This window comes from Lissotriton vulgaris, chromosome 3_1 (genome assembly GCF_964263255.1).
Source record: "Lissotriton vulgaris chromosome 3_1, aLisVul1.2, whole genome shotgun sequence".
Classification (NCBI taxonomy): Eukaryota; Metazoa; Chordata; class Amphibia; order Caudata; family Salamandridae; genus Lissotriton; species Lissotriton vulgaris.
The window spans coordinates 1,836,187,487-1,836,211,937 of record NC_141689.1 but is presented as its reverse complement, the minus strand read 5'-3'; the positions used below and the strand labels follow the sequence as shown (position 1 = coordinate 1,836,211,937).

At 46.8% G+C, this 24,451-nt stretch overlaps 1 protein-coding gene across 6 annotated transcripts in view; it reads right to left on the bottom strand.

The window, feature by feature from the left end:
- The window catches only part of DCLK2 (doublecortin like kinase 2), a 498,513-nt gene extending 474,407 nt beyond the window's left edge, over positions 1 to 24,106 (bottom strand). For all 6 annotated transcript variants that reach the window (XR_015309377.1, XR_015309378.1, XM_086962280.1 and 3 more), the window contains exon 1: positions 22,590 to 24,106. Coding sequence is in view for 4 of the 6 variants with exons in the window: in XM_086962280.1 (XP_086818406.1) it covers positions 22,590 to 22,998 (409 nt within the window). In the remaining 2 variants the exon portion in view is untranslated. The remainder of the gene's footprint in view (positions 1 to 22,589) is intronic.
- Between the last annotated feature and the right edge of the window lie 345 nt (positions 24,107 to 24,451).

Below are 24,451 nucleotides of genomic sequence, written 5' to 3'. Positions count from 1 at the left end.
ATGACAATCTACCTTCTTAGTGGTCATAGCACCTTTGGTGTTTCACAGAATAAGTGGGACCCCACAATATGGTCTCCAGGTGGTACACTCCCCCTCTACATCCCTTTGGCCAGGACCTGGCTGGGTGCAGCATTTGTGGTCCCGTAGCAGCTACTGACCTCTGGGTAAATGAACTCCTGGGTAAAAGGGTCTCCTCAGTACACAGCATGGCAAGAAGGATTGTAAATATTCATAATGAGTTCAGACAGGAGAGTGCTTTGGTGCACCTTTCATTGGGATACCCTTGGAAGAGCATCAACATGGTTTATTATGAATGATGTAAGACGGAGGGCGGCTGCAGCCCTCAGAGAAACAACATATTTAGCCTTTCAGCGGTTACTTCTTCCTCCTCCTTGCTTTTTTTGTGCCCATGACCAGTAAGAATAAACAGACAAGTGTTCTCACCAGAGCTGAATCCGGAAATCTATGCCAACCTCATTGTTTGGATATTCAAACTTTGAAAATGTACTAGCACTGACTGGCAATGGGCTGCTGCTCAAGAGCCACAGACTGAGCATATAAACTGGGTCTCAACTGGAAATCCCCACCGACAGACATGCATAGACCCACTTTATATCTTATTAAACTGTATGCGGACAGTGATCTCTAGGCTAGGACCAAGCCAAGTGCTCTACATGCCTGCCCTGCTATTCTTAACCAAGTAGACACAGAGTAGGGGTCCAGAGACCTGGTCAGAGAGCACCAAAGTCCACTCTACCCTTCACTAGAAAACTGATTAGCAATTTCCAAGATCAATCTACAAGTGGAGGAGAAGAAAGTAGTCAGTCTGGCCCGGGAGGATACTCTTACCTAAAGCAAATGTTTGCTCTCATTGTGGCAACGGCCTCTTGACGTTTCTAGTTACCCACTAGTCTGTAGCTGGCTTAGCACAAGCCATGAACCATAACTACCCTCAGTGGCCTGGGTGGTGAAAAAAGTGTTACACAGCAACACTTGTGTGTGTCTTAACCTGCCATGATGAGAGAGGTAGACAGCCTGGTTGACATGCGCATAAGCAAGAGCCCAGAGACCCTGTGTGGCCTATGCCTTTTGTGCCTAAGGGACCAGAACCCCAACTACCAGTAAGTTGGACCCAGTGTGCCCCATTAATGAGATTATCATTCCCTGGCCCTGTCTGCTCCATCAGTATCAACATCTCTCCCTGGCCCCCAAGATGTGGAGATGATGGGCCAGAGTCACTAGCACCTCTCGGCCATGAGGTATCCAAGTTTCAAAGTACCAGCACACCCATGCAGTAGGAGGAAAAGCAAGACGTCATGGCTCCACAGGACTTTAAAAAGAAACTTCAGACACTGGATTTTACTACACTGAAATATTGGTTTCTTTCTTCAAAGGCTGATAGTTTATGTTGTGTTTTTTTCACCCAGTGATTGCAATCAACATTTTAGTAATTTCGGATTGGGTTTCGTAGTTTTGAACATTTAAAGACACACTGTATACGTTTTCTGCTATGCACGGAAGACCATTTGTTTTAAACCATAAAATATGCTCACATTAAAAAATCGTCCGACACACTGACCTGTCATACCTGCCTATTGGGCACAGCCAGATTGCCCTATATACACCAGTGGAACTATGTCCCCCTCAGTATGAGGGTCTGAAGGTGAAAGGTGCCTCACCCCTGCCCCTTGTAGCCATAGGAACAAAAACACGCATTAGCAAAGCCAATATGTCTCGCCTATGCAAGTGCTATTGGATTTGTTAATGTGCTTTAGTCATATTGTACAACAGCATGGCAAAGTTAGTGGCAGAGAGGAGAGTGGAGTGTCTTAGAGTGGAATGTCGAAGAGTGGAGTACAGTTTTGTAAAGTGAAGTAGCATACAGTGTTGTGCATTAGAATTGGCATAGGCAGGAGTTCCGTAGAGTTGCGTACAGTGGAGTAACAGAGTAAAGTGGACTGGTGTAGACTGCACTGGCCTAGAGTGTTGCAGAGTATGGTGGTATAGAGTGCAGGGATACAGAACTCGGCGGCATACAATGCATCGTCGTAGAATGCAGTGGCATAGATCAGAGTGTTGCATAGTAGAGTGCAGCAGCGTGGAGTGCAATGGTGCAGAATAAAGTGGCGGAGTGTACAGTGGTGTAGAATGCAGAGGAGCAGAATAAAGTGTCATAGAGTGCAGTGGTGTAGAGTGGTGCAGAGTAGAGTGCCATAGAGTTCAGTGGTGTACAGTGGAATGCAACAAAGTACAGTGTCATAGAGTGGAGTAGAGTGGCAGAGAGTGAAGTGGTGTGGAGCGCATTGGCATAAAATACAATAATGCTCAGTAGAGTGGCGTAGATCTCAGTGGCACAGAGTGTAGTGTTGCAAAGCAGAGTGTTGTAGAGTGTAGTGGTGTACAGTAGAGCGGCAGAGAGTGCAGTAGCATAGAGTAGAGTGATGAAGTGCAGAGTTGAGTGGATTGGAGTAGAGTGCATTGGCATGACATGTTGCAGAGGATAGTGGCATAGAGTGCAGTGGCGTAGGATGCAGTGACATAGTTCAGCAGCGTACAATGCAGCATTGTAGACTGCAGCAGCATAGGGTGGAGTAGTGCAGAGTGCAGTGATGCAGAGTAGAGTGGTGTAGTGTTCAGTGGTGAAAAGCGCAGTGTTGCAGAGTAGGATGTTGTAGAGTGCAGTGGTGTAGAGTGGCAGAGTAGAGTGGCATAGAGAGCAGTAGAGCAAAGTAGGGTGGCGTAGTGTTCAGTGGTGGTGGTGTTCTTTTTGATAGTCAGAACAGTTTAAACAGCGGAAAGTGTAGTGCTGCAGAGTAGGGACTTGTGGAGTGTAGTGGAGTAGAGCGCACGGGGATAGAGTAGAGTGGCATAGAGTACCTTAGTGCAGAGTAGAGTGGCATAGTGTTCAGTGGCGGAAAGTGCAATGTTGCGGAGTAGTGTGGTGTAGAGTGGCGCATAGTGCAATGGCGCAGAGGGCAATGGCGCAGAGTAGGGTGACCGTGTTCAGCTGTGGAAAATGCAGTGTTACTGAGTAGGGTGTTGTAGAGTGTAGTGTTGTAGAATGCAGTGGTGAAGAGTGGCAGAGTAGAGTGGCATAGAGAGCAGTGGTGTACAGTGCAGTGGCAGAGTAGAGTGGCATAGAGCGCAGCAGAGTAGAGTGGCATAGTGTTCAGTGGTGTGTTCTCCTTTTAGATAGTCTGGAACAGTTTAAGTTTAATTAAACAGCGGAAAGTGCAGTGCTGCAGAGTAGTGTGTTTTGGAGCGTAGTGGTCTAGAGTGCACTGGCATAGCGTATAGCGGCAGAGAGTAGAGTGGCATAAAGTGGAGTGGAATATTGTCGGAGAAAGTGCAGTGTTGCCGAGTAGGGTTTTGTAGAGTGCAGTAGTGTAGAGAGGTATAGAGTGGCATAGAGAGCAGTGGAATAGAGTGCAATAATGCAGAGTAGTTGCATAGTGTTCAGTGGCGGGAAGTGCAGTATTGCGGAGTACTGTGTTGTAGAGTGCAGTAGTGTGGAGTGGCATAGAGTGCACTGGAAGAGTAGAGTGGCATAGAGTGCACTGGAAGAGTAGAGTGGCATAGAGTGCACTGGAAGAGTAGAGTGGCATAGAGTACAGTGGCATAGAGTGGAGCAGAGTAGAAAAGAGTGGGGTGGAGCAGAGTGGCAAAGAGTAGATTGTTTCAGAGTAAAATGAAGTGGCATACAGCTAAGTAGTGCAGTGTAGCGTGCAGTGGCAGAGTAGAGTGGCATAGCATAGAGTGGCATAGAATAGAGTTTTACAAAAGTAGAGTGCATTGGCGTAGCATATATTGGCATAGAGTAGAGGGCCATAGACTAGACTAGAGTAGAGTAGAGTAGAGTAGAGTAGAGTAGAGGGCCATAGACTAGAGTAGAGTAGAGTAGAGTAGAGGGCCATAGACTAGAGTAGAGTAGAGTAGAGGGCCATAGACTAAAGTAGAGTAGAGTAGAGGGCCATAGACTAGAGTAGAGTAGAGTAGAGGGCCATAGAGTAGAGTAGAGTAGAGGGCCATAGACTAGAGTAGAGGGCCATCGACTAGAGTAGAGTAGAGTAGAGGGCCATCGACTAGAGTAGAGGGCCATCGACTAGAGTAGAGTAGAGTAGAGGGCCATCGACTAGAGTAGAGTAGAGGGCCATCGACTAGAGTAGAGTAGAGTAGAGTAGAGACCCGGTTTCAGGATTTTGTACTTCTTATAAGTTTATGTCTGTTTGGAGCATTCAGCAGTCCTTCAACTCCTCTCTCTACCTCTTTAGCTCGTTAGCTACCGGTGTTAGACCTGTCCTGTGTGTGTGAGAGAACTATGTAATTGTTCTACTGCCACCAGTCCTTTGCCTATTCTGTATGTAACAGGAGTTTGGGCTGCTGAGGGGCTTGTTGTACCTTTATTGTTTTGTTGAGCTCGGAAAAAAACGTTCCACTATACAAAACGATTTGCACAGTTAATTCTGATCTCAATGCATGATGTGAAAGAAAGTGTGAACCCTCACAAAACATGGGAGCAGAGTTTACTTTTGATTATAAGTGTGAAACATAGTTTTTTAATGGATCAGACAACTTTGTTAAATTATAAAGCATAACTGCCTAACTGCTCCATGCCAGGGATAACCCCCCTGGTCAATTCTGGGTTTTTAAACCACCAGCCTTTTACATGCTGAGCTTTTGAGCCGATAATGATACTTTTAAAAGCAATGTAGAAGCCAACAATACAACATGCTGTTGGCTGAAAAGCGCAGAAGGGCTGATAGTATCATATGTCATAGTACCAAGTGGTAGATTTGTGAAATGCAAACTCAAATGTAGTTCCTGACTTTCTGCCTTTGTTCGTGTAGGCATTCATGAGTTACACAGCCCAGTGTGTAAGAGGGCAGATACAGTCTTTCAAATAGAAATGGATCATTTCATAACTAAATGATCTCAAATCATCACTCCTTGGAAAACCAGAAAGCTAAAAAAAGATGCTATTCTCGAGAACAGGAGCAACGGCAATTAGAGGAGTCTCACGAGACAGAGAAAAAGAAAGCAATGTGCTGGCACTTCTCTTCTCACGTTCATCCTTAGCCTAGAGGCTTGTGCAATTTAGTTTGAGCACCTAAAGCATCACTGTGATGCTCCCTGCCTTGAACAAGTGCATCACATGCTGCAGGTGCTGCCCTACAAGGGAAGCCAGTGCCCGGCGCCTTCATCAAAGCCCGTAGGTGGTAGCCTGCCAATTTACTCTGTTCATTTGAAGGGTCTAAGCACTCAATGACAGGTACAGTATAACTTACATTAAGTACTGCTTGCCACTACTCAAACTACAGTTTTGCTTTTGTAGGTGCCATCCAACATGTACTGTTCAGTATAACTAAGGGTCGTCGTCAGCTACCACTACAATGATACACTGCAGCGTGACCACCCGTGAGGAAGACCATCCGTCCAAATGCATCGGGTTTAACACTTGTGCACATTAAAACTTTTTATATCTCCAAACCCGTGAGAGGGAGTGTTTTTTTTTTTTAAGGAGGAGTTGATGGCATGATACAGTGTACAGACAGGCACACATGTCACCTCACCCGCAAGAACTAGTCCGCACCGGCCTGAGACAATTTGGAAATGTTTCACAGACACAAATGGTTTAAGTGACGGTATAGTTAGGCGGTGAAGTGGAAATAAAAATGTAGCTTTAAAAAAAATCTAGGAAATTCACCAGTTATGGTTTAATGAGTTAACTATAACTTGTACCTCCACCAGGCACTGCTTTTGACCTCACATATTACTTCAGTTATGACATACAAAATTACACTATTGATAACACCACTCATAACACCAAATGCATACACAGCATAGAGCTACTGAGTGCATATGTGTTGGTCCACAGTATGGAATTTGAGTAGGCCCTGAAGACAAGTGTTACTGTGCATGTTTAAAGTTAAATGCTACACCATTTACCAATCACTAATGTTTGGGATGAAAGTATTACTTCATGTTATTACAAGTTACAGGCTTAGCAGTGCCAAATGTACTTCCGACCCATCTCCCTGCTCCTGTTCCCGGAAAAAGTCATTGAGAAGACCGCCAACAGACAACTGACCCTCTTCCTGGGGGAGAACAAGGCCCTGGACTCCTGGCAATCCGGCTTCCGCAGCAACCATAACACCAAGACCGCCCTCATCGCCAGCACTGATAACATCAGGACCATACTGGACAAGGGCGAAACCGCGGCCCTCATCCTCCTGGACCTCTTGGCCCCCTTCGACATGGCCTGCCACCACACCCTGCACACGCGCCTCCACGACGCAGGGATCCGAGGCAAAACCCTGGACTGGATCACCTCCTTCCTGACCGGCAGATCCCAGACAGTCCGCCTCCCCCCGTACCGATCCAAAGCCACCACGACCACCTGCGGCATACCCCAAGGATCATCCCTCAGCCCGACCCTTTTTAACATCTACATGGCACCACTCGCCAATATCGTCCGAGCACACCACCTCAACATCGTCTCATAGGCAGACGACTCGCAGCTGATCCTCTCCCTCACCAAAGACCCGGCCATCACCAAATCCAAAGTTCACGAGGGAATGAAAGCCGTCACAGAGTGGATGAATACAAGCTGCTTGAAATGGAACTCAGATAAAACGGAGGACCTCATCCTCGGCTCCACTCCCTCCGCATGGGATGACTCCTGGTGGCCGACCTCGCTGGGAGCTGCCCCTACACCAACAAACCACGCACGCAATCTAGGGTTCATCCTGGACTCCACGCTCGCCATGACCCAGCAAGTCAATGTTGTTTCCTCCTCCTGCTTCAACACCCTCCAAATGCTCCTCAAGATCTACAGATGGATCCCCACCGAAACCAGGAGAACGGTCACCCAAGCACTCGTCAGCAGCAGACTGGACTACGGTAACGCCCTCTACGCAGGAACCATGACTACACTCCAGAAGGAACTCCAGCGCATACAGAACACCTCCGCAAGCCTTATCTACGGACTCCCTCACCAGAGCCACAACACCACCCACCTAAGAGACCTGCATTGGCTCCCGGTCAACAAGAGGATCCGTTTCAAACTCCTCACCCACGCTCACAAAGCACTCCACAATGCCGGACCAGCATACCTCAGTGAACGACTGTCCTTCTACACCCCGAACCACCAGCTACGCTCCTCCGACCTTGCCCCCGTCCCACCCATCCGCCGAACGACCACCGGCAGCAAATCTTTCTCCCACCTCGCCACAAAGACATTGAATACCCTCCCCGCCCACCTGTGTCAGACCTGCTGACCTTCAGGAGACACCTCAAGACCTGGCAGTTCGAACAGTAGCTTGCCCCCCCACCCCTTAGCCCCTTGAGACCCTCACGGGTGAGTAGCGCGCTCTACAAATGTTTGATTGATTGGGTTGCAGAGGTAAGTCTGAAAATAGGTTGTGGCTTAAAGGGAATGCCTATTCCAAAAACATCTGTGAGTAAGGTTCTGTTCTCAATAAATTACCAACCATGGGCATTTGCACATGCGCCCATGTTAAATAATTGTAAAACAATACTATTTACAAATTCCATAAACTGAAGACGTTTATTAGGGTGGATGCTTATTTTGAGAACGTTGCTGAAGATTTTGAGGCACTGCAGACTGTTGAGTAATGTAGAATGTAGGGGGTTTCCCACTTAGAGGTGGTTTATCTCACAATGGCATTGTAAGAATGGCTCTAAGGTTGTTTGCCGGTGTGCCCATCTCAGAAATGTGTGTAGTGTATTTTATCAAAGTGCAGAAGGTTATTTACAGGGCCTGGCAGAAGAGGTCTTTTCAGTAGCAATCGGATACCTGTTAACCTTTTGAATTCAAATTTATAAACTATATCACTTTAACCTTTGTTTTTCATCTTTTCCCAGTTAATTTGTATTTTTTTAAAAAACATATTCCCAAATATACCAAACCCTCCTCAGGCAATCTACAGCCAACAACCCCATTGCCCATGTGGTTTGGACAGACAGCTTGACCTCTGGTCAGGCACCCAACACCCCTGCTGCCGAGCTAACCTATTTGGCAGTGGGCTGTGAGGGGTTCACCACAGGGCCTGGGCTCCAAACCCCGACGCGGATGGCCAACCCTTCGGCTGTGTGCAGTGGTGGGGTCGAGTGGCTGCAGGTTCTGGCATCTGTACAGGTCCTGTGTCCAACCCTCACATGCACCCAATCTGTATTTTCTTCACTGTTTGTTTATTGTTTTACATTTTGTTGGGTATCGCAGTATTCCTGTGGCATCTGCCATTCAAACTTCAATCCCATGGTAACAAGGTACAGTGCCATAAGGAAGCTTGCATAACACCACGGTATCATGGGGTGGAAGGTCGTACAGGACCTCGCGCAGAAGTACAGCTGTACTTCAAGACAGGGCTGCACTGGGTCCAACTGGAGTACTGGGGGACCAAAGGACTGCAAATGTCATTTTTTTCTTTGAACCTCAGGGGGATAGGTCCCTCTGGGTGCCAAAAACCCCATGAGTGTCTGGGGTCAGGGTATCCCTTCTGAGTTTCAGCTAACTATTCAGATCACTTGGTACCAAGGTACACTTGGCAGGCAGGCACATTTCAAATTTTTGATACTGTTGTGGGACCAAGCGTCCAGATATTTTGGTGCAATTTATCAGCAAGCAAAGTATCCTACGGCAGTTAACATGGGAAATCAACGTTTTGGGACCCTCCATAGATCCCCCGCCACCCAGATTTTCTTGACTTGACCGAACAGTGTCAAAGTAAAACAAAAATTGGAGTTACCCAGACCTGACCTGCTCCACGTTTTACCTCTAGGACCTTAAAGGTATCTGAAGGTTATAAATCACGAAATATAAAAAAAAATGGAACTCAATTTCCATCAGTTCCAAAGACTGTAGTCAAGGGTGCAGCTATTGTACTGTGCGTCGGCAGCACAATATTGCGTAAAATCATCATCTGCGTTAGGGATGTGTTGGGTGGCAAAAAGTGTGGAAAACAACAAATTTTCACATGCTGCACGGCATCCTCCCTCATCTTGACTTAGGGTGACTGGTGCTGCTATGAGTCGATATTGAGGAGGAATATACACTTCTTTTAACTCCTCTATGCCCATCAAAATGAGTGGCAAGTGAGGGTTAGCCAACGGTAAACTGGGGTACCCATGGCTGAGCGGTGAACCCAGGTCCACATAGCTAGTCCTGCCACAAAGCTGTAAGCCCTGGATACTGTGCCCAAGGAAACCCCTGAAAGCAGCAATCCAGAGAATCTGCAGCTGTAGGTCTACACTCCACCATAGCCAGGCACATGGACTGTTTAACATCACATGAGGCATTGAGAAGGGAAGGCACAGAAGCCATCTGTGTCTCTGCTATCAAATCCACCTTCCGGTCAGCATATACAGGCTCTTCACTTCTGGTTAAGGAAATGGCTCATGAACCATTTAGGGTCAAGCCAGGCAAGCGTGACACTGCATCAATTTAGCATGCCGCTTATAAGCAGGGCCACTGGAATTATGCAGGCGGGGAAGGACCAAACTATGCTTCAGTGTTAACTAAATAATGAGGCAAGAGGAGGCAAATTATGCAAACGTACGCTACAAATTTTGGGATAGTATAACTTCATATTTTTGTCACTATTACACGTTAGCACTGTCTGGACTAATGTTTCACCTCATTAGTATCCGATTAACACCTAGACACAGCAATACACAACTAAAAAGTGACCTATCCAGAGGGCCTTCCACTGTGCAGCAGCATGTGCCACTGCAATTTTATTAACCTTTTAGATGGTTGAGCTAGGAAATATTTTGGAGGATCGATTAGGTGTCAAAAGTGGTAAATTAATAATTATGTGGCAAAGACCAGGGCGTTGAATAATTCCAGTGACCCTGCTTATAATAGGACATGCAGAGGATGCCAGGAAAACTACTAGAGACTTAGATAAACTTACTCATTAAAAATTCAAAGAATTTACATGTTGTGAAAGTTTTTCGAGACCCCATTTTGAAACTCCATTGAGTCCACATAAACATGGATGTCTACTCACGCTATCATTGCACCCATTCATCAACATCACCCCGTGGCAAGCCTATCCTTTTTTCAAACTTTTTACGGCTAGGGGTTGCGTTTAACAGGAGAAGGGTTTTCACTCTCTTGCCAATGGGCAAAGTAGACCTTAGTTCTTAAAAATATATAAATTCAGAAGAGCTCTTATGGTGACAGTTCATCTGTGTTTTCTCCTTCATTTCCACCAGCCACAAACTGGACTCATGGCTTTGACCTACAGAAGATTCAATTACAGTGCCTAGAGAGCCTTCTCGCGGCCTTATATTTAGGAATGGACAGTCATTTTTTAAACAGCAATAGCTTACAGGGGAGGGCATAAACACCCATGGGTGTTTTGGAATCAATTTATTAACGACCACTGCTTTAAATAGAAATCTAATTTTACTGTAAATATGCTGCGACTTTAAAATTTTAGCCACACATAGGTCTGCATTACATCTTCAAAGATCTTCCAATTATCTCCAACTTCCAACCACTTCACATGCTCTTACCGATAGGTTACAGCCTATTCGTTTTGATGATCTTGCTGGGAGTTATATCATCTTTTCATCAGTATTTATATCCTTCAACAGTATATACTGGGATGTACAAAGCATCCCTACAATTTTAGCAAACTGTCAGTGGCTAATCACAATCCTTTTACAAATCAGAGAGGCAAAAGAGAGGTAAATACCCATAGCCGGTACATAGGTGATGTGCATCAGATGAGAGAAGAATACTATACTGGGCTGAGCGTTGAAGTAATCGACAAATTCACAACCCAGTGGCTGGAAGGGGCTGAAAGAAGAAAGCCAATGGATTTAGAGGGACAGACCCAAAGCCCAATTCCTGTATTGTAAGCAAAAGGTAGGTGTACAGCCATGATGTCAAAACTAAGAGCTAAAAAGTGAGAAGGGATAACTAGTTTGTCAATCTGAAAGAAAGAGTACATTAAGAGGTCTTCTAAAGAGTTGGTAGAAAGGCCAGTTGTAAATCATTTCAGCTTTGGGATACAGAAAAGGTTATCAATAACCTGATGATCCTCCTAGGTGACTATTAAGTTTCGCTATGACAATTAATGGGCTCATACAGGATTCGAGAAAAATTATACCAAAGATAGATAACATACAATTGGTTTGCCTGAAAAAAGGCCTTGTTACAGGACTTAAATATCAGGGAGCAAATGGTATGCTCTTTAAAAAATTTAATTGTAGGGTGGTTGGGCCACTGCATAGAGTTTGGTGGTAGAGGGTACTGAGGTGCAACCAATATAAGTAAATTAGATTACTGCTACGGCTGGCTAGTTGGGTGAAATTTTGCACCAACTGAAACAAATAAGCAGCAAATCTATACTAGATAAACACCAAAGATGCCTACCCTGCCTGGTTGATTGACAAAGACATTAAAACTCCCCAGTACCATGAGATTGCTACACACATGGCTATAAGTGTACAGAAAGCAGGAGTCTAGATTAACACGGTTATCCAGGTGGTTTGTAAATGCATTGTGGGTGCTGTAGTATTACCGTGTTGAAAGTTTGCTTGCGCTGGCTATATCAGTGCTTCGTTACACCGAGTCAGCTTCTGCTACAGTGCCTTATACAGACTACTTCTTTCATCCCACCAAACCATTGTTTTGATCTTTGTAACAAGCAATACCATGTAAGGGGGGAGGGAGCTTTGCTAAAAGACACACAGAGGACTGACCCATTTCAGAGAGAATTTTCTCACTTTTATTGAAGTTTTGAGGTAGATGAGCAAAACCAAATTAAACATGTGTGATGAACTATTCTGTGACTCTCCAAATATTGCATCCTCAAGGACAACAAGTTTAGTTGAAATGTAAGCCACCTCCCATTCTCGTCTGAACCTCTCTTGGGCACATGGGCATAAGCAATTCACAGACTGGGTACACTTTACTAGGCATTCTTGGTGTGGATCTACTGCCAGAAAGAATGCAATACACTTTGAGCAGGCAAACAAGCTTAGCATAAAACAAAATAAAATGTTTCTAGGTAAAATAAAAGCAATAAAAGCAAACGCCACAAGAAACCACAATCGAAACACAAGAACAGGGAGAAGACAACACCAAAATGGTTCATAAACTTTCCAGAGATGCAAACAAAACTCAAGATACATCGTCCACTGTCTAGAACAACACTACAGGCTAGAAGAGTGTTAACACAGCACATTACACACATTAAACTGTAATTGTGCATTACTGCTTTTCATTCTATACATTAAATTCACACGTGTACTGATATAGAGCAATTGCAACTGAAACGAAATAATTCTGAGGTGTTTTAGTGTGTTTTTCTGGCTTTACTACCTGAGCCTCAGCGAGGCCTCGTCTCCATCTTTGTTAAAATTGCTGTAAAATTGTGATGTTCATTCTGTGTCCATATTTTATAGCTCGATGATACATGCAGCAAGATGTGCACTGTCTATTTTGAGTGCTGATTATTCTAGAAGAGCTTGCTGAATGAAGCCTTTTGTTACTGTCAAGGCTATTCCTGATCGCACACACAATCGAATTCATTCATAATTGTTTATGTAACTAGTTTGTTCTGACACCTCCAGGTGACATTAGGTCAGAAGGGGCGAATCAATAGTCATGTAGGGGTTAGTGTTTAGATATAAAGTGTGTGTGACGTTTTAAAATATGAATTGTTAAAATAATGCTCGTGCCATGCGGACTTTGAGGTTGCAATGATTTCTTGCGCTGACAATGCCTAGCTATATCAACTGTTGAATCTGGGGGGCGCAACAATCCTTTGGGTCTGTAGAACGGATGCAGCACGGTTTCCTGTTGATTTGCTGCACATTTGAAACTTGGCCCATTTGTCTGATTTGCTAATTTTTGCATTATTTCTAAACCTTCATGGTAATTGACCTCTGTGTACTTACTCCGACTGTACGAGATTGCTGTTGCACGTGCATTTTCGTCGATTTCTGCTGTGTACTATTGAATTTGTAGTAAACCATGGATTTCTCTAAATTTCTGGTCGTGGACTCCCTTTTGAGCCAGTCCTTTTATTATTGACTGTATTTTGAAATGCAGTTTTGTATCCGGTCTCTGGGACATATTGTCTCATAGACTTTGAGGTTAACACTATCCCTGACCCTGTGGTGCACCACTAACATACAGATTATCCTAGGGATAGCACACCCATAGTCTCATGCCTAACATGACAGAGGCCGCAATCAAAATGTGAATCTTTTATTGGGTATGAATGTAAGGGAAACCCTCCAAATATTTGATAAGGATTGGTGAAGTGATAAAATAGACATTAATTATTCAGATAAATAAATGATATGTAAATATTGCAGGGTGCCTTAAAGGATCACATTCCTATACATAATTAGACTCTAGAGAAACTGCGCTTACTAATGAACTTGCCTATTGCACACTGCTCCATTTCTCTGTATTGTGGATTATTCGGTCTTCAAACCAAAAACAAATTTACCAGGCACCATAACAGTTGATTGTGATTCTAGATTAATGATAAAGATTTAAAAACTACAACAAAATAAAATAATTCAACTGATTGATAAAACATATTGGAGTGATCTAAAATTGCTCTTTTAGAATAGAAGCGTTGGCTTAAGTTCTCTCTCTATTGTTAATGGTAGTTAAAGAGATTCGCAAAATATTGGGACAGGGTAGTTTGGAAAGTTGTAAATCCTTAATTAAAAGTAATAAAATGTATTCAGTCTTTGGTTCCTTCCAAAGACCCACCTGCTTAACCAAAATAAACTTCAATTGAGAGACTCGCCTCAAGGACATTCATCCCTGATGGATGAAGGTTGTTAAATTGATACTTGTTTAGCGTACTACTCTCAAGGCGCTTGTACGAATACCGCTGTGGAACCCATCCTGGCTTTCCCTGTGAGGCGTCCACTCCTGGGGACCCCCAAGGTGGAGGCCAGGCATCCTTAGCGTTGTGGGGGCCGTTGTGGAGAATAAGCAAGCTACTGCCCAGAGTTGCAGAGTGGGACTCCATGATTGGAATAGGCACCGAGGCGAGAATTATCAGGTCCGTGGAATTTTGAGCCCAAGACCCGCTGAGGCGGGGTATTGAACCCTGGTCCCGGGCTAGACCTCTGCATCAGGGTCTGCCGCTCTAATCATTGAGCCACACTTCTTCCTTGTTGGAAGCATCTTCCTTGAAAGATCATATCAAATGCTTGCACGATTAAAGCTGCAAAGACCGTCGCTCCCAGTGCCCCTGGCGTCAACTGGTATCGTTGGGCAGCGCTTATTATCGATTTTGCCTCTTTACTATTGCCTACAGCTCTGCCTGGCTGCCGCTTTGCTTTTAATGCACTTTTGATTTTAGATCGTAACTTTAACTGCTGTGTTAGCGCGTTTTCCACAAGCGCTCTGCTGTGCTCCCCCCTCCTCCATTTTGTTTGTTGTTGTCGTCTTGTGCAGCCCGCCCCGCCTCCCAGCTGAGCCGCCCTCGCCCCTCCCCCTCCACTATCCATATATGACAGGAGTTCCTGCGCGCAGCGTTTACGCGCAGCGACCGCGCCCAGCCCGTGCCGAAGGTGCGCCAAAGGTAAGCCCGTCTACGCCCGTCCGCGCCTGGACCGCGCCCAGCGCCATACCCCCTGGCCCTCGCATTTCCCAGCCCTCCCGCATTACCTACGATGCCACCACCCTCCTAGCCCTTAACCCTGGCCGTCCCCCCAACTGCGTCCAAGCCGCTCCTAGACACACCTATGGACCCTTCTCTTGCTATTCCTGCAAATTCTTCTGCACCGTCAACCACTCCACTACGTTCACACCGCAGATTCCCGACACCAACCCCCTACAATGCATCTTGCTCAACACCCGATCGGTCCACAAGCACGCCATTGACCTATGGAATCTACTAGACACCATCTCTCCGGACGTCGCCTTCCTCACTGAAACATGGATGAACGCCTCTTCCGCCCCAGACATCACCATTGCCATCCCAGAAGATTATAAGATCATTCGCAAGGACCGTACCGGCCACACAGGAGGAGGAATCGCCATCGTCCATAAGAAATCCATCCAAATCTCAACCAGCTCTGACGTCAACCTCGCCAACTCTGAACACCTTCACTTCCAGATCCACATCGACCCCAAGACCACACTCAGAGGCACCCTCCTTTACAGGCCTCCAGGACCCCGCGCACAATTTAGTGAGGACATCACAGACTTCATCACTCCACACGCGCTCCCCTCCAAACATTACATCCTCCTAGGAGACCTTAACTTTCACCTTGAAAAGAACAACGACCGCAACTCCACCACCCTGCTGGACAACCTCGGACTTAAACAACTGGTCACTTCCCCCACCCACATCGCAGGTCACACTCTCGACCCTATCTTCACCTCCAGCAATCATGTCTCCTTCAGCCACACCACGAATCTCCTCTGGACTGACCACAGCTGCGTTCACTTTACCTACAACAAGCCCAAACCCAACAACCACCCCCACCCAACTCTACAAAGAAACTGGAACAAAATCACCATCGACCAGATCTCCTCATCGCTTCTTCTAAACCCCCCAGCCCACTTCTCAAACCCCGACCAAGCCGCCACCAACCTTACCCTATGGCTATCCAACAGCGCCGACACCCTAGCACCACTGAAAAAACGACAAAGCAAACTTGGCTGCAAGAAGGCCTCGTGGTTCAACAATGATCTTAAGAAATCCAAGAAACTCTGCCGCTCTCTTGAGAAGACCTGGAAAAAAGACCCAACCACCAGCACCAAGGACGCCTTCAAAAACGCCACCCGCATACACCATCAACTGATCCGTAAGGCCAAGAAAACCACCTTCAAGGAACGACTAGATAACAACGCCCACAACAGCAAGGAACTTTTCAACATCGTCAAGGAATTTACCAATCCCTCGGCCAACTCTAACGACATCACCCCCTCTCAAGCCCTCTGCGACTCCCTAGCCTCATTCTTCCACAACAAAATCGCAGACATCCACAACAGCTTCGACAACCAACCCGGAGACCAACCCACCCAACCATCTACTGGACCTTCACCCCCCTTAAACATCCTTACTGAATGGAACACAATCTCCACTGAGGACACCATCCGCCTGATGAACTCCATCCACTCAGGATCCCCCACAGACCCATGCCCTCACCACATCTTCAACAAAGCAGACTCCATCATAGCACCGCACCTCCGAGATGTCATCAACTGCTCCCTCAACTCCGCCACCTTCCCGGAAAGCTGGAAACACGCTGAACTCAGCGCCCTTCTGAAAAAACCCACAGCGGACCCCACCGAACTCAAAAATTACCGCCCCATCTCGCTCCTTCCATTCCCGGCCAAAGTCATCGAGAAAGCTGTCAACAACCAGCTCGCCGCCTTCCTCGAAGCCAACAAATCCCTCGACTCCTCACAGTCCGGCTTCCGAGCAAAACACAGCACTGAGACCACCCTCATCGCAGCAACAGACGACATTCGAACTCTATTGGACAATGGAGACACAGTCGCCCTCATCCTCCTCGACCTCTCCGCAGCATTTGACACAGTCTGCCATAGCACCCTTCTACAGCGCCTCAGAAACATCGGAATCCAAGGAAAAGCACTGGAATGGATCACCTCGTTCCTCACCGGAAGAACCCAGAAAGTCCGCCTCCCACCATTCAAGTCAGAGGCCACTGAAGTCATCTGCGGCGTACCACAAGGATCTTCACTCAGCCCCACCCTTTTCAACGTTTACATGAGCCCCCTCGCGGCCATCGCCCGCCAACACAACCTCAACATCATCTCCTACGCGGATGACACTCAACTGATCCTATCACTCACCAATGACCCTAGCACCGCCAAAACTAACCTACACGAAGGAATGAAAGAAGTAGCCGAATGGATGAAACACAGCCGTCTGAAACTGAATTCTGATAAAACAGAAGTCCTCATCCTAGGTACCTCCCCCTCCGCATGGGACGATTCTTGGTGGCCAGAAGCCCTTGGAACAGCACCCATCCCGACAGACCACGCACGGAACCTGGGCGTCATTCTGGATTCCTCACTTTCAATGAACAGACAAGTCAACGCTGTCTCCTCTTCCTGCTTCAACATTCTTCGCATGCTCAAAAAAACATTTAGTTGGATCCCCTCCGCAACTAGGAAAACGGTCACCCACGCTCTGGTCACGAGCCGACTGGACTATGGAAACACCCTCTACGCCAGGACTACCGCTAAACTCCAGAAAAAACTCCAACGAATCCAAAACGCCTCAGCCAGGCTCATATTAGACATCCTGCGTAAAGAACACATCTCTGGTCACCTGAAAAACCTCCACTGGCTTCCCTTCAATAAGAGGATCACTTTCCGGCTCCTAACCCACGCACACAAAGCACTCTACGAAATCGGACCAGAATGCCTCAACACACGACTGTCCTTCTACACCCCCTCCCGCCAGCTTCGATCTTCCAACCAAGCCCTTGCCACTGTACCTCGCATCAACAAGACCACCATGGGAGGTAGATCCTTCTCCTACCTGGCAGCTAAAACCTGGAACTCACTTCCCACTTACCTTCGCCTTACCCAGAACCACCTAGCATTCAGAAAGCAACTTAAAACGTGGTTATTTGACAAGTAATTCCCCACCCCTCCTTAAGCGCCTTGAGACCCTCTGGGTATGTAGTGCGCTATATAAATCCTTTGACTTGACTTGACTAAATGTGGTTCTTCCATTGATGAGTACTATGCACTGGTGCTTCCAGTAGTTATGGAAAGGTTAATTAGCCTTCTAAGTGGGGAGAAAAGGCCCATTAGTCTCTGTGAGGATGCGGGCATTTAACATCACAACTTATTATAGCAGAACTTCCTGCAATACTACATATATGCCATACTACTGAAACTGATATTTCAGCTTTGCTAAAGTGCTTGGAGTCAACTGAACAAAGTACAAATTACTATTTATTTTATGTACTTATTTAAATAAGGTAGCACCCCTCTTCATTCCTTGAGACAAGTGACAGCAAGGGCTGGTGGATGTTGACATCACTACTCCAAGCGATATATGCCACTACAATTGGTCCATACATGGACCTATCATCTGAGGTCACTCCAGGTGATGTTCAGCTCCAAATAGCCCACCCTTCGCAGGGTCAACATAGAAAACCATGACTACGACTAAAATATGGCTTGCAGCCATAAATTATTTAGATTCAGAACACATACTTGTTCATTTGACAGAACAGGCTCCTACTTGCCTTGCCACTTGAGCCAACAGTAGCAGGTGTGTGCTGCAGTCTACTGCAACCTTTGCAACGTGGGAGGCGGGGGCAGCACTCCAAGGGTGCCCAATCCATCAAGGGGCCCCCAACCCTTCATGGAGGGCCCTTTCAGCCCAAGGCCAACATGTTAGACCGAGAGAACCCTCATCACACTCGGGGAGACGATGCAGCAGTGGTGCAGCGGGGGCCACTTTTTTGGGTTAAGCTACTGTACAGCATGCATTTGGCTGGTCACCGTCTATGAGTATCTATGAAGCACAAACTTAGCTACCAGGGCAATGTAGCACTGAACAAGGGACATTTGCTGCTCACACTAGGAGCAGGGAAATTATTTTAACATTGTGACGGGGGAGCGATATTTAGGTCCTGCACTTGAGCTGGGCATCAGAATCTGAGGATGAGGTTTAAGAGGCACTATGCAAATGCACCTTGAAGAGGTGCACTTTAAGATCGCCTCCACAGTACTTCATTCCAATCCACCTGCTTCATTAGGACCCTTTGGAAACGTGCAATTACAATAAAATTCACTATATAGTTCATGGATGCAAGAAATTGAGTTATTGGGGGGGGGGGGGGAATGGGGTGGAAGCCTCAATAGACAGTAAGCAAAATCCTTGTGAGGGTGAACCACAAAAGTCGCTTAATTAACCTGTGCTTAACCCTCTGGTAGCTTGGCACAAAGCAGTCAGGCTTAACTTAAAAGCACAGTATAAAGTATTTATGCAGAACACAGACAGTAATGGAGTGCTAACACAACACAAGAAAAATCCTAAACCAATTTAGAAAAATGGAGACAATTGTCATCAATAACGTATCAGAAAGACTAAAATCCAATCAGTAGAACTGGAGATATGCAATTTTAAAGGTGTTGGGTAGATACAGAGCTTAAAAGAACAAAGCGCCACTCTACGTCATCTGGTGGTGCTAGACCTTGGGAGAAGTCACAAGTTCAGGTTGATGGCGATGGAGTATGGGACCAGGTTAGTCCTGCTGAAAAGTTACCGTCTGAAAGTCTGGCACGAAAGGTTTTATTTGTGGAGTAGGGAACAAAGGGAGGAGGAGAAGGGTGCAAGGGGGAGGGGGATAAGGGTGCAAGGGGGAGGGGGATGAAGTTAAAAATGTGCCCCCCCAGAAACATTTCTGCGGACGGCCGTGATCAGAGCCCACCCCACGTAAACTTCTTGTAACGCCACAGAGCTCCTTCAGATACTACTCTATGATTGTGTTGTATGCATTGAGATGTACTTTATAAGATCTTTGTGATTGCAAATAAAGGTTTATGATAGTGATGGCTACTCTCTGAATCCTTCATCACGTCTAGGCTTGATTCTTCATGTTGACCAGTGGTTCCCAAAGGGTGCTCTGCGGCACCCAGGTGCGCGGGTACAAAATGGTGGGGAGCCACGGCCAACTGCCAATTAGGTCAAGGGAGCCACGGGTCAAAAAAGTTTGGGAACCACTGGGCTACAGAGAGATGAGAGGCGCTGTTGGAGGAAGATAGCGAGGAAATCATTAAAGAGCCCTTATAAAGATTGCCATATCCTGGGGCAGTTCAAGGTCATCATTTACTGTGCTTTAAAAACTAATATAATTGAATAGATCATGAATGCACTATTTTCCCCAAATTCTCTTGGTGGGAGAACCCCCCAAACCACTTTGTAATGGTCAGGCGCAACCGCTGTGCTTGCTTGCTAGCTAATCTCTGTATGGTGGCTGGTCTGACGAAATTTGCCATGGCTGTTTTGGGTTCCTAGTCCAACCCTGCAGAGGTCCCCAAGGGTGCGGGGGCTTGAGTTACCTTTGTCCTGAGCCTCAAGCTCAAATGAGTAGGCTCAAATTTGGACAACATATGTTTACTTTTGGGGATCTAATTAACCCAGGGGCCTCCAAATCTTGTAAGTGGCCTGGATTTCTTAGAGGACCTGCATATAGAAACATTAGTGCCATGAAGGAGGGGACTCACCAGTCGCAGGATGGCCAATCATATCTACGTCATACTGCTTCCCTACTGCAAGGCTATCAGCAATCGCACCTAACTAAAGGGTACCCGTGCAGGTCCTGGGGAGTGTCGGCTATGCCTGGCAATCAATGTTTGAAATGGTCCTTAATAGAGGACAGAAATGTATTTCTGTAATCTCTCCTTGTCCAAATGTAAAGGTGAACAGTATAATTTACCATCATATTAACTACAAGGAAGGTTCTTTCAATTTGTCGATACACTGTTACTCTGATCCGGTGAAACGCTGTTTACTTGATACAAGCTACTGCAGTGGATTTAAATAAGATAAGGATTTATAGACGTAAGGACGTAAACTAGGGGGGAAAAAACTATTTTTCATCTCAAGTGCAAAAGATTTGCAAGCATTTGTAAGATTATTATTAATTAGCATTAAAACACACAGAGTTTTTGAAGAAAGACATGCTAGCAGGCAGGAAGGTCACAGAATCCGAGACTGTCCATCTGTGGAGTGTCTCTGGAACATGTTCACAGTGGGCGCCTCGAATGCTCCTGTCCACTCGGATGGAGATTTCTCAGAACCAAGCAGGCTTTCATGTATCTCTCTCTCCAAGCAAGCCGCCTAGCCAATTTATTAAAACTGATTAACAATTTGAAATATTACAGTAACAAGCTCGAACGAAAACCACATGATTAAAATTTCAATTATCCTCATGAACATGTGAAAAATAGGACTGATATTTGTAAGGGCTCTCATCCTAGTGTAACAGGGAAAACCCTCTGGAGCATATGGCCACGAGCATCATTAACACATGAACTAATGCAATCTAAAAGGCAATTGGCTGCTTAAGTAAATAAGTGGGAAGCCCGAGGACTCTGCATATGAGTCCAGAGGAAGCCCCAGCAGCGACATTTCCCCTGGGAATGCCTAAACCCAGCTAAAACTACCGGTCACTCTACAGTGAAGACGCAATGGATGCTTCGGTGATAAACAGTATAAATGCAAACATCAAGCTCCAGGTTTTGGAGACAATGTTACACATGCACGCTTATGCACAGACAGGTTACAAGATTACACTCAGGGGTTGTGCAGCCAGGTGCCAGCAAAATGAAATAAAAAAAACTGTTCTTGGTCGTTTGATCATAAGTGGTCAGGGAAGTGGTAATTAGGTGAAGTGGCAATTAAGGAAAGAGGGGTTCAAATTACAAGACAACTCGTTATTCTAACGCAGCAAGATCTAGTGGTTGTTGTTTGATGTTACAGGGTTAGAGTCAGTCACATGCAGATAAATTCAACATCTAGGCCAGACTCCAGCAAACCTGTGGCACCGCGTGCTTCTGAAAACCTCTCACACCTGCTCTCCATCAGGCGACATGTCCTTTCGGAGGCCGTGCTGTTTTAGCCATCCCCAAAAGAGTTCATGTGTTGATTAAAAACACTAGCATTTCTAGCAACCAACCAACCATCAGAAAGCTCAATACCAGGAAACCAGACACAGTCAGGAGAGAAACTCTCAAAACAAGTCTATGATTAGAGAGGTTTCAGCTCACAGAGATTGCTGTGTCTAATGCACCAAAGCACAGTTTGATGGACTACCTAAAGATGCACTCTTAGGCTAATAAAACGTGGAAAGGAGAAACAAATAGTCCAGTCACTGCAGGTGCAACAGGGGCAATACATGAAAGCTTTTACAGAACACAGGCTGCGAGAGATGTAGCAATATATTAACTCCACAGAGAAGCTGCCTTTCCAACAATGCAAGTACTATAGACACAGCAAACTCAAGAAATGAATGCTGAACATTATGCAAACAACGTGCAACTCTAGCACAACTTGGCGATTAATAACCCGTAGCATTCAGTTGACACATGAAGCATTTATAAACTAGGTAATCGGTGAATGTGTGCTTTATAAAAAACCCAGTTAACTGTACAGAACTACAACACACACTTTAAAAGTTACACAAAACAGATAGGTAAAGTAAAAGCATGTATATAATTGTATAAATATAGAGTTCTGGATGTTGCATTTTAGAAGAAATAGGATTAATCATTCCCAAAAAAATAATGAGCTTCTAACTTACAGGTTACATGTGGTACCTTCAACTAGGCCTCATTATAAACCAAAGACGTTTTGTATTCTGGGGCTTGATTTTGGCATTTCTCACCACAAGAATGGGCCTGCAAATCCCAGTAAACAGTGTCGTTGACTAAACACCAGGTCTGGATAGAGACGACCCTGCACAAGACATTGGGTTGCTTGACAGCTAGATGCCTTTACGCATTGACCCCTTTGAGTACACACATATATCACAATTCAGACAAGTATGGACAACGCTGTTCATCTGTCTCTCCTCACCTTCCAGCAGCTCGTCCAGGCTGGTGACCTTCCTGCCGCCGTCGATGGTGTAGATGCTCCGCACTCCCTGCGGGAGGTTGACGTTATCGGAGAGGGAGCGGGTGAGCTCCATGAGCAGGGCGTCGAAGGAGCGGAAGCGGTCGGCGGAGATGGCGTAGACCAGGCCCTTGAAGTAACGGTCCCCATTGCGGTAGAAGCGCACCTTCTTGGCCTTCTTCTCGGAGCTGAGCGCCTGCAGGGTGCGCGTGCGGTAGAAGCTGCAGTGGGCGCTGTGCGCCGGGCTCGGCACCAGCCCGTTCCGGCTCTGGCCCGAGCCCGTGCTCGAGCCCGCCGCTCCGCGCCGGGACTGCCGCTGCCGGCGGTCCCGCTCCTCGAAGTGCTCCAGCTCGATGCTCCGGTGGGCCGCCATGGGCACCTGGAAGGCCCGCTTCGCGGTGCGCGGGTGTCAGACTCAAAAGACAGTCTGTTCCCTGGACCATCGGTTGCACAGACTCAGGCGAACGACTCCACAGCCCCTGGAATGGTCATCGTAGCCAATTCCTCCAGAGAATGAAAAGCAAAAACTGAAATTGCACAACCTTCCCTTCCACCGGCACTAATTAAGCAGTGGCTAAACTGGTACCCAGCTGTGCATCTTTCGCCAATCAAGAAAAAAAGGGCAGAAGAAATCACCCAGCACTTGCATTCCGTTTTTACTCGCTGTGTTGGTCGATGGTCCCTAAAAACCACCGCCTTCACCACATGGGGTTAATTCCGGACTGCGTGCTAACATCCACAAGGAAGGTGGGGTGGGAATGCCAAAACAGGTCGAACCTAGGCTGAACTCTCCTTATTGAATTGGTCACCTTATGAAACCCCGCTCCAGTGGATGAGTAGGAAGGGCCCGGTTGTGCAATTCTTTCTTCTTCATATGCAAGCATGCATAATCCCGCAGGCAGGACGGAACCATAAAGCGATAATCCACACGAGCAGGCGGCAGCAAGGGATGCCGCAACCTGTCACCCCCTGGTGCCGCGAGAGGTAACGGGCCGGTCGGTGGGTCCGTGCGCACACACAATGCCGAGGATGGAGAACCCCCTGCCTCCCGGAGGACCCCGAAGCTGTGTGCGCGAGGCCTCGGTTACTCCCTTCAGGATCTTATCCCTTCGCTCGCGAAGCAGCAACCCTCTTCAGTGGCAGGGCGAAATCCTACCCCACACACCCAGTCTGATCCGATACACCACCCGGAGCCATGCAGGCACAAGCTGGCACGGCCGGGCGGAGCAGGGAACCCGCAGATGGCTAATACCAATTTCAGAGGTGACAGCAAATGCAAGAGGCGCTGCAGCCGATACCAGCTCCAGAGGAGGCGGGAGCAGAAGGAGGGTCTACAGGGGCGTGCAAACCATAACAATAAAACACCCAGCTGGCCGCCTCCTCATCCTTCCCCTCGCTGGCTGCTGCCCCAGCGTAAAGGATGCGGCAGGCAGCGCGCGAGAGCCGGCCATTCAACCCGCTCTAATGGCAATGCGGTGTGTGTACGAGCGGCGGATCCGCTGGCTTCCACCGGGTCCTAGAGCGCACCCATTCGCTGCCTGGTCGGAACCAGGCTCAGCTGACAGCTAATACAATTATCACAACCTGTCAGCTGGGATTGGCTGTCCGCCTGCCAGCCTCGTTGGCAAACGGCGGCCGCAGTCCAAGGGAAAAGGCGAGGCCCGCAGTCAACATTAGCTCAATTGAATTGCCTCTGAAATACTGTTTACTGTTGACAAAAAAAATGTTTATTATGCGGCCGTGAGCCCGTTCAAGCAAATCGGCATTCATGACCGTCTTTTTTCTGTTGGTATGTGTTTTAATTAGCAGGCAGTAGCGGGTTCGGC